This window comes from Kryptolebias marmoratus, linkage group LG24, assembly GCF_001649575.2.
Source record: "Kryptolebias marmoratus isolate JLee-2015 linkage group LG24, ASM164957v2, whole genome shotgun sequence".
In the NCBI taxonomy this organism is placed as follows: domain Eukaryota; kingdom Metazoa; phylum Chordata; class Actinopteri; order Cyprinodontiformes; family Rivulidae; genus Kryptolebias; species Kryptolebias marmoratus.
Window position 1 is genome coordinate 363,211 of NC_051453.1, and position 9,987 is coordinate 373,197.

At 40.7% G+C, this 9,987-nt stretch overlaps 1 protein-coding gene across 1 annotated transcript; it reads left to right on the top strand.

Moving 5' to 3' along the window:
- Window positions 1–1,995: 1,995 nt before the first annotated feature.
- Window positions 1,996–9,719, top strand: dusp22b (dual specificity phosphatase 22b). The gene is made up of 7 exons (XM_017405019.3): window positions 1,996–2,163; window positions 2,255–2,288; window positions 4,450–4,532; window positions 6,604–6,653; window positions 6,865–6,939; window positions 7,874–8,045; window positions 8,311–9,719. The coding sequence occupies exons 1-7, from the start codon at window positions 2,143–2,145 to the stop codon at window positions 8,362–8,364; spliced, it is 489 nt and encodes a 162-aa protein (XP_017260508.1). The 5' UTR covers window positions 1,996–2,142; the 3' UTR covers window positions 8,365–9,719.
- Window positions 9,720–9,987: the final 268 nt, after the last annotated feature.

The following is a 9,987-nucleotide window of genomic DNA, read 5'->3' on the forward strand; positions in this document are numbered from 1 at the left end:
ATCTCTAAATACTGGGGAGAAAAAAAGCTCAACAAATTCTGCAGCTTTAAAGAAGTGAACAGTTTATATTGCTTATTTTACCTTCTAACACCCCAAGACTATGGTGCAAATGGAGTCTTCTCAATGATCGGATTGCAAAACCGCTTGGAGGAAAAAAAAAAAAATTTGAGTGTGAAAAGTAAAGTAATCAGTCCCGCTCAGTCCTCAGCTGCAGGTTCCTGCAGGAAGTCCAGGAAGTCCAGGAAGTCCGGAAAGTCCGGGAAGTCAGGCTCTTCCCACCTGGAGACAGGAGGGAAAGATTTAAAGGGCAAACACACAAAGGAACACAGACTTAGGTCCTGGTCTCCACATTCACCTGAAATGTGCCATTCATCTAATTATCAAACACAAATCCTCCATTTAATATTAAAATGTCCTTTTTTTACATTTAAGATAGCAGAAAACTGAATGAAATGTTCTGATTTTCGATCAGAACAGAAAAATATTTTACATTACAGCTGTATGTTAAACCCAACCTAAATCTAATAATCACAATTAAACTGAATTTCTTCTCATATATTTGCTCTTTCTGTCTTAGATTTTCACCTGGTGGGGCTAAATGTTGTTTTATTTTTAATTTAAACTGAATGTTTGCTACCTCGGCTGAGAGGACAGACAGAAAGTTGCCAACAGGGTTCATCATCTGGGGACCATGATGGAATATTTTACAGGATAGTTTTAAAAAGTTAGCAACACTTTAAGAAAGAGTCAGATATTAACTAAAAGTAGCAAAAGGCTAGCTAAAAGTTTAAAATAACAAAAGGCTAAAAGGTAAAAGTAGCAAAAAAAGACAAAAATGGAGCCAGTAAGTAAGCAGATCTTGAATTAAATATTTTTAATTAAACTTAAATATTTGGAAAAGTAAAAAAGTTACAAAAAAACAAACATAGCAGCCATCTCCTGAATGAGCTGAATGTTTTGATGTTTGAGCAGCTAAAACTAAAAGTCTGCAGATAGGAAATAACATACAGACAGTTTGAATCCTGACTCAACTTTAACATAATTAAACCTTTAAAGTTTTCCAACCACTTTGGGTTCAATTATCTGAAAAATGATTCATTTTTCTGTTCCTGAGGTTAGCTACTGTTCTACTTCCTTTAGCTTCAACAGCTCCCTTTCAGCTTCTTTAGCTAATTTCAGCACATATTCAGCCCTCAGAGAAAATCCTGTTTCTCTACTTTTAAGCTTTACTTAATAAATTCATATATGTATATTTCTTTGTTTCAGAATGTTAGATTTTGGGTAAATAAAGGTGCAACTTGAAGATAATAAAGTGTCTTTCATCAAACTTTAAAGCAATTTCTGTCCTAATTGATCATCTTCTTAAAACAAGCAGAAGCCACATCCACCGGTGTCTTCCTGAACCTGACACAGTCAGCTGTTTGTTCTGGCCTCCTCGCTCTGTTTTTGTAAACGCCTCCACGCTCCTCTGCCTGTCAGTGAGTCGGCTCCGTGCCACACTCACACTGAACCGCACGCTGGAACACAAGACAAAACCGGGCTAAAAATACCTCCGTCAGCTCAGGTCGCCACATTTACTGGAAATGAAGAATGTTTGGTCGGATGAAGTTTACCAACAGAATCAAGCTGATAATTAGAAACAGAGGTGATAAAGAACCAGAGGATGGTTCCTTTTCTGTTTTTAGCCACATTAATCAATCATTCAAACACTCAGTGAAGGACGAAGTTCATTTAAATGCATATCACTTCAGAAAATGGTGGGAATTCCTCTTTTTAAGCCAGTTAAAGGGATATGTCTTGCAGGTATTCAGAAGGGCTCCATGTTTGGTCTATCATCTCCTCGTCCCTCTGGCCCCCGACCATCTTTGTTTGGCTGGTATGTGCCGGAACACGGTCCCGTCACCCCCTCCTGGTCTAAATATAAGCAAGCAGTGTGCTCTGCCACCGAGGTGACATTATGTAATCCAGATCAACACATTCTCAGTGAGGCAGGGTTCGGGTGGGACTTTTACGATGTTCCGGGTGTCTCCAAGAAGCCACCAGGGGATGGTTGGGATCTGAGACAGGAACAGTACAGACTTACCTTCCAGAAGTAAGAATTAGACAATTATGATCTTAAATTTGTCCTAACCTTTGGCAGAAATGGGCAATGGAATAAACAAGGTACAGTTTTATAGTTTTTATCGTTTCAAACCATCAAATCTTAGTTTTTTTCTTCCTTTAATCGTTTCCCATTCTTTCAATTTCTCTTTAGGTTCTGCCAAACCTCTACCTCGGCAACTTTAAAGGTGAGCCGTCTCTCCTGTCGTCATGTGAATTGATTTATTTTCAGGATAAAGTAGTAGAGTGTGTTTCAGTTCCTCATACGGAGGAGCGTGTGGTGAACTGCTACACTGAGCTCAGTTTCTATAGAGTAGAGAGGTCACAGAGTGATGCTGGATGATCGAACTTACTTTGATGAGAAAAAAAAACTACAGTATTGTTTTTACCTTTTCTTGTGTGTGTGTGTGTGTGTGTGTGTGTCAGCAGCTGGGGAAACATGATTCTGTACGGCTGGTGTGAATGCATGAGCGTGGGAGTGGGAGGGGATGCCCCACACTGTGGGGGTGTCCCTGCATCTCAGCTACATTCCACATGTTTCCATACAGCAATAATCATGATGTTGGTGTTTTTCACCTACAATCAGAACCACAGAGGCAAACTCAGAAAATATGAAAGGTGTTCTGTAAGCATGTCTGGAAACTGCCGCCACACAGGAAACGTGATGCAGTTGGTGTTCATTTATTCTGCTTTTATCCTCATCACCTGACATTTTAAAGACGTCCCGACCTTTTTGTCAGCGCAGAACAATGAAAATGAGAAACTTATTACAGCTCTTCGTTTGTTCGTTTATCTACCATTGTGCATATCTGGAGCCAGATCTCACGGCTAATAGCAGATTATTAGAGGGTACAAGATGAATTTAAAACTAGGTTATTATTGCCCACAACCATGTAATTCCTTCTGTCTGTCTGTTAGCAAAACATCTCATGGACACATTTGAGTCTCACTGGATGGCTGTAATCTGTCAGTTTTACAGATACTGAGCTCACATTTGGTGTGGTCGTAGCTGAGTCCTCTCCAGTGCATACTCTTTTTGTTTGGGCGATACGGACTCATTCTAAGGGATGTTGGACCTTTTATTCATAGATGGGTTGGTGTCTGATAAAACTTCACAACAAAAACAGAACTTTATGTAAATATTCTGAGTCTGGGGGAAACAAAATCCTTTTTGCATCTGGACTTTTCCAGTTTTCATTAGTCAAGACTCAACCTTTTATAGTGGGCAAAAAGAGGGAAAAGATCAGAAATGTTGTTTATTGTCTGGCTGTTTCTGCGTTTAAAAACTGAGTAGTTCCTGCTCTCTTGATGTCTGCTGGTTGCACAAAAAAGCTAAAAATCAAAGTTGATTAGTTCCCATTTCATCCTAACAGGCAAAATGTAACAAACATAACGCTAAAGGCTCATCCAACTTTGTGTATCATGAACAAATAAAAAGTTCTTACAGTAATATATTCAGTAAATGGTGTCAGTGTTTATTAAAGTTTGATATTTATTAGTAAACTGCAGCTCTGCTTGGTTTAGTAGCTTGTTGTGTTTAATAACTGTCCTTCAAACAATCATTTATTATGTTTGACTTAAACTAGTTTGATTATCTTCTTAACTAGTTGTGTTTGTGTCACGGAAGAAAATAAGCAAGTTGTTTGTCAAAGAGTTCTTACATTTAAGTGGAATCGTTTCTTACCTTCTTGAACGATGTCCATAAACAAACAAACAAACAAACAAACAAACAAACAAACAAACAAACAAACAGAATTCTCGGTCAAAAACAAGCCGACAGGTGAAGCAGCACGACAGAAGGCGCCATTTAATGCTTCAAGTCTTTTGTTGTCAATATAAAGAGAAACAATTACAGCAAGTAAATAAAAAAATAGTCTTTTACAGTCAGTGATTGCACTTCCTTGAACTTGTCTTTATTTTTCCTTTCTGCTCATTGTTTGTGTGAACTCTTGGCCCGTCAGCAGGGCTCGTTTCAGGCTCCTCTCGGCCTCGAGCTGGAGGCATCGACAGCATTCTGCAAACTTGCAAAGCATGAGAAAAAAATGCTCAAAGCACATCTGTCCAAGGTAAAAAAACATTTGGCTTCCTTTTAAAGAACAAAATTTGATTAAAACAATTACAGTTTCTTGCTTTTGGGCCAAGCTGTTGGACTGTTTTAGAAACACTGGTTTTCCGGTTTTTCTTTCAGTTCAAAACAAGAGTAAAACTTTGAAGCCATGAAGCCAAATTTGCTTGGAAGGCGCTCCCGGAGGGGCGGCTGTCGTCGGGCAGAAAACGCTTTATTTAGGTCGTGGCTGAAACGAAGCGGTTTGCGATTGGGTGCTTTGAATTCACCGATTTTCTCCGCAGATGCTCGAGACCCGGAGCTGCTGGCACAGAACAACATCACCCACATCCTCTCCATTCACGACACGGCTGCGCCCATCCTGGAGGTGAGGCGGCTCCGGCCTGCGACCCCTTGACCCCGACACGGACACGATGTTCTTTAAACTCAGGAGTGTCGTTTCCCCTCAGTGTGCCTGCAGATCACTACTCATTCTGAAAGCGTGAAACCTCAGAGGTGCCACCACGTCTCCTTTGAATTAATGACCCTTTTTATTTGCTTAGAAATTCTTTGAAACTAATATTGAACATAGCTCCTGATTTTGTGTTTTGTTGATAATCACCTTTTGTTTGGATCTTTCAGCCTCTGAGGTGCAATTTCCTTATTTTTTATATGAAATAATGTCACAAGACAGGACTATTCAATATTCCTTCCATGAAAGTCAGATTGCTATTAAAGGCTGCTTAAACAGACCACTTCAATCAGTGTGAAAGTCAGATGTTCATAATTTCATTTTTGTGTCAGTCATAAGATCTGGAATCCACCTTTTAACTAACCTGTGGAAGCTTCAATATCATGATACGTGAAAAGCTGCTGTTTTCAGGAGGTGCAGCTGCTGATGCAGATGTTTCATGCCAGAATTTTCTCACAAGTTGCTTTCTTAGCTCTGCAGCCTGAAAGTGGAACCAAAAACGCTTCTGGCTTTTCAATGCTGCGTTTAGAGGTGAGGATTTGTGTTGGAAAGTGCAGGAAAACCTGATTTACTTCTTTGTGAGTGAATGTAGGGAGCTGAGGGAAGAAAGGAGCCCTTCCAGCTGCTGTCCTCATTTTAGAAAATCTGGAATCCGCCTGATATCCTCACTGTCGTCTTTCACAACTTTCATCTTTTCTTGTTGAAAGCGATCATGAAAAGTTTTCTGTACACTTTCTCCATTCGTGCTCGAATGTTTCATTGAACGGTGAAGAGAAACAGCAACCCGTATTACACAGTATCACTACCCAAACTGGTCAACCACCAAAACTTTGACAAGGTTTTGGACTGGGCACGGTTTCTGAGCTGAGCTGGCAGCCCAAGCACAAATAATAATCTTAATCTAAACGTATGACGCAGCCTGTTTTTGTGGCTTGAGCATGACTCAGGTCTGTGTTGGCCCGAGTGGCCAGATGGGACGCTTTATTTGCATACCCAACAGTCAAACTGCTGTCTGATTGATTTCTTGGAAGACAGGGTGATGGTTCCTGAGAGAGGAAGGTAAAATTTGCAACCACCAAGTCTCTAAGGTCAGAGTGTGGCTTTAATTAACATACTGCAAAATTAAAGAGCTGCAGCAATTTTTATGAAACTAAATCTGAGAAGAATGCATTTTTCTTCAGCTGCAGAAATGACATTTTCTGTGGAAATACAGTGCCAGTCTTGAATGCTGAAGAGAGGTTTTACACCTTATAGAAGCAGAACACACAAAATGAAATTAAAAGTAGCAAAAGGCTGCCTTAAAGCTAAACGAAGCAAAAAGGTAACTAAAAGTAGTCAAATGCTGGCTGAAAAAGGGAAAAGAAGACAAAAGTAGAGCAAGTATGCTCATAAAAAGCTGGAAAACGGTGTAAATGCTGACTCAGCACTCACACAATTAAAGCAAATATCCACCTTTATCGGTTCTGAAAACTGATCAGCTGATATTTACGGTCAGAGTTTGATTTTACTGGATGGAGACGAGCCTCGAGTCGTTTCTCTCACCTGACACTCAGGGTTTGACTTAATGTTGCCTCTTCTGTCGGTGCCATGTTGGTAGTTTTCATTGGTGGTTATGAAAAGCGTCTGGAGCGCTCCCAGAGTTTAGTCTGTCCCTGAGGACTCAGGGGTTTTTGCACTCGTGCAGTCATACCGGGCTGAGCTGGTTTCTGTCCAGTTTATGAACCATCAGCTGCCAGGTGCACTGAACTGAAAAGACACACACACTCACACACACATCGTTATGTCATGACCTAACGTGCTCAGCGGGGCCAGGGCTGCAGAGTTTCAGGGCAGGTCCCACTAACAAACAGGAAGTGGCTTCATTCTCTCTTTGAAGAGCCTTTAATGATGTTTTTTATCTTTTAACTTTAGGAGTGTCGAGGCTCCCAATGTTTAGTGTAATGTCATTTAAAGTCAGGGATTTCAGCTGTTCTCTTCCTCCGTGCAGGACATGACGTATCTGTGTATATCTGCTGCTGACCACTCAAAGCAAAACCTGTGAGTACCTAAAATATGAGTGAAGGTGTGCAGAATAACCTGCCGCGGATTTACGCCCTTATGCTGTTAGGCATGAATCAAATAAATGATATAATTTGTGCAAATTGAACCTTCTGGTCCCTTATAAAGACGTTTATCTGTTCATTTAAATTTAATGTACCAGTCTCAATATGAGTTAGAGAAAACAGATCAAACTACTCTCCTGTTTCAGGATCCAGTACTTCAGGCAGAGCTTCGTCTTCATCCACGAGTCCCGGCTGAAAGGAGAGGGCTGCCTCGTTCACTGGTGAACATCTGAAATTCATCCGCTTATTTTAGGATGCTACCTGTATTATCACACAGACAGACATGGGCAAAAGCATTATTCTCTTTGTATTTATGATTTATTGACATTTCTTTAGCTTTTGGTTCCAGACCAGACTTTGTTGGAATTCTTTAAAGTGATCTTAACATCTCTACAGACTTTCTAAAAGTTTTTAAAAAGCTTTTTTTGGACTTTGGCTGCTTTTTAAAATTAATTTTCTGTCCAGAATCAGATTATTTTCAGATGAAAGTTTTATTGTATGTTTAACTCTGACCTCTGAATTATCCAAACACACACAAAAAACTCCTTAACTCAAAAAATGTGACAGTTTTTTGTCGACACAACCATCAACTTAGCAAAGAAACTATTTAAAATTAGAACTTTAGGCTTTTTGTTACCAACAGTCTGTTACAAAGACACATAATGACCCAATTTATTTACTTGAATTGATAAAAATACTTAAAATAAAACAGTTTGGTGGGTATAAAAAGTCATTTTAGCACCAGCAAGGTGATTCTTAGCTCAACTGGAGGAGGATCCTGTCAGGAATTTGTCCTGTTTCTTAAAAACCGGACTTTCAGATAATCTTCGTCTCCTGGAGGTTTGACAGGTGCAAAAACTGGACTTAAAATGAGTGAAAAAGCAACGAAAGTCCAAAAACCAACTTAGGAAAACCCCAATAATCCTTAATCAAAACAACAGTCTGGCTTCTTTGAGGTAAAACGTGAAGAAATTTGGTGATAAGATGATAAACGTATTTTATTTTCATTTTCAACCACACCAAACAAGAAGAACATTTTGTTTGAAGCTGTCTCTGAACATCTCCTCTCAAATCAAACACATAAAATCAGAGGTTTCACTTCTCGGAGCAGCACAGCAGGGAGGAATTACTAACTGTGGGGGTCTGTGCCGTCAGCGTGGCAGGGGCGTCCCGCAGCGTCACCCTGGTGGTGGCCTACATCATGACGGTGACGGGCCGCGGATGGGTGGAGTCTCTGGCCGCCGTCCGGTCGGCGAGGCCGTGTGCCGGACCCAACCTGGGCTTCCTGCGGCAGCTGGAGGAGTTTGAAAACTTTGAGCTCGCACAAGTAAGTCAGTAAGAAATACCTTTCACCCTTCATTGTAAAACAAAAAATCAAATCTGTGAAACATGGAAAGCTTTCTGCATCAACTTTCACCTCTGAAGCCCAACAGGATCTGGGGACTTTTATTTTGTAATAACAAAACTGACAAAATGTCAACGTTTTTATGTGGAAACAGTAGAAGAAGAGTAAAGAGAACCAAAAGCTGCTGCCAGTGGTTCATAAGGGTCACCATGGTGACCACACGCCTGTGTCTGTCACTCCCTGACAGGAAGCAGAAATGAAAGCTCAGACGAGTTGTATCGGAAAGATTCCTGATCCGTGAGTGGGAGACTCCTCTGATGGTGAGGGCAGCGAGAGACACAGTTTCATGTATGAACCATAGAAGAATTAGTCTCTAATGAATCTGCGCCATACAGCACACTGCTACCAAAAGCTTTTTCCAAAACTAGCAAATGAAGAACTTTGAACCCGAAGAATGAGGACAGAATAAGAAGAAGGGGGACGTGATGGTGAGAAAAGCCTGTCCAAAGAAGGATGGCTCCACTCTGTCAGAAGTTCAAGAAACTGCAGATAATTGATGTATTTTAGTGATGTTTGGAGATATCTCAGTGCTTAAAGGTCAAAGTTTAACAAACAACAAGCAGGTGACCTTCAAGCGTCTCTGCAGCAGGAACCTTCGAACCGCTGTGACTCGGCCTCAGGAAGTTCCTTGGAAAGTCTTCGTCACTGTAACCTGAAACGGGATTAAGAAAGGACAAAGTCACACAACAGCTCTGCCAAACCATCCACAAGGTCTCTGGGTGCAGAGACGCCTAAAACCACCCAGGAAGCTATCCGTGGAAGCATTTTTATTTTTATTTTCAGAAACGCGCAGTATTTAAACATAAAATAAATGTAATTAAAGGAAATTGTGGAAAACATATTTCTAACTTCTTTGTTTTTAGCTTAACACACAACTAAAAAACTAAAAGAAAGATCAATAAAAACTGATTTATTGCTTAAATTCCAACAATATTTAATTTTTTTTTGTGTAAATCTGCTGTAAAGCAGCACTGTTGTTGTAAATTTGTGCAAAATCTTCTTATTAACCACTAACTCATGTTAGCATGAAGTCAAGACTGTAATTCTAAAATAAGCAGCATATTTCTGGTATTAAACTGTATTCTTCACCTGGATGTTTTATAAATCCATCCCATGCTCCCAGGGCCAACTGGCCTCTAATCCTCTCCCCTGAAGACAGCTGACGGGTTTCTGCAAATAATTAAAATGCATCAAAACGATCTTACCTTAGAGGAACTGAAAGTTCTGTTTTTAGGAAATGACGCAGGACCTGAGAGACGCAGCAGCCTTTAACTCTGCCATGTTTTCATCTGATAGCTTTAAAATGACCTTTTTGATGCAGAAATAGTATTTAATGTCCGTCAGAGTGTTTCTGCTGTCAGGTTGAGTCTTTGGGACAGGTTTCTGGTAACAAAGAGCCTAAAGGTTTGTCTGTTACGTCTCGACCCAACACGGACCAACTGCAGGCCTTAATGCTTTAGATCTGATTTTATAAATATGTTCCGGTACTGGACTGAAACTGAGAGAAAGCCTGACAATCCTCTGATGAGGACTCATTTAAAAGAGTTCCTAAAAACTGGTTTAAAAGATTTAAAGATTTAAAAGTAAGATTTTACTCTCCCCTCAGTATCGAGCCTGGTGGACAGAACGGTACGGGAAGGACTCCTTCAACGACGCCGAGGACGTTCAGAATCTTTTAACAACACGCAGCGTCAGTCCTGCGCTGGAGACGAGTGGGACACAGAGCGGGACACAGAGTGGGACATGGAGTGGGACACAGAGCGGGACACAGAGCGGGACACAGAGTGGGACACAGAGCGGCACACGGAGTAGGACACAGAGTGGGACACAGAGTGGGACACGGAGCGGGACACAGAGTGGGACA

Excerpts from the sequence above, each read along its gene's own strand:
- dusp22b (XM_017405019.3), top strand. The coding sequence starts at position 2,143 with ATGGGCAATGGAATAAACAAG. Across the intron at positions 4,533-6,603 it reads CGGCTGCGCCCATCCTGGAG|GACATGACGTATCTGTGTAT; the intron begins GTGAGGCGGCTC and ends TCCTCCGTGCAG. Across the intron at positions 6,940-7,873 it reads GAGGGCTGCCTCGTTCACTG|CGTGGCAGGGGCGTCCCGCA; the intron begins GTGAACATCTGA and ends CTGTGCCGTCAG.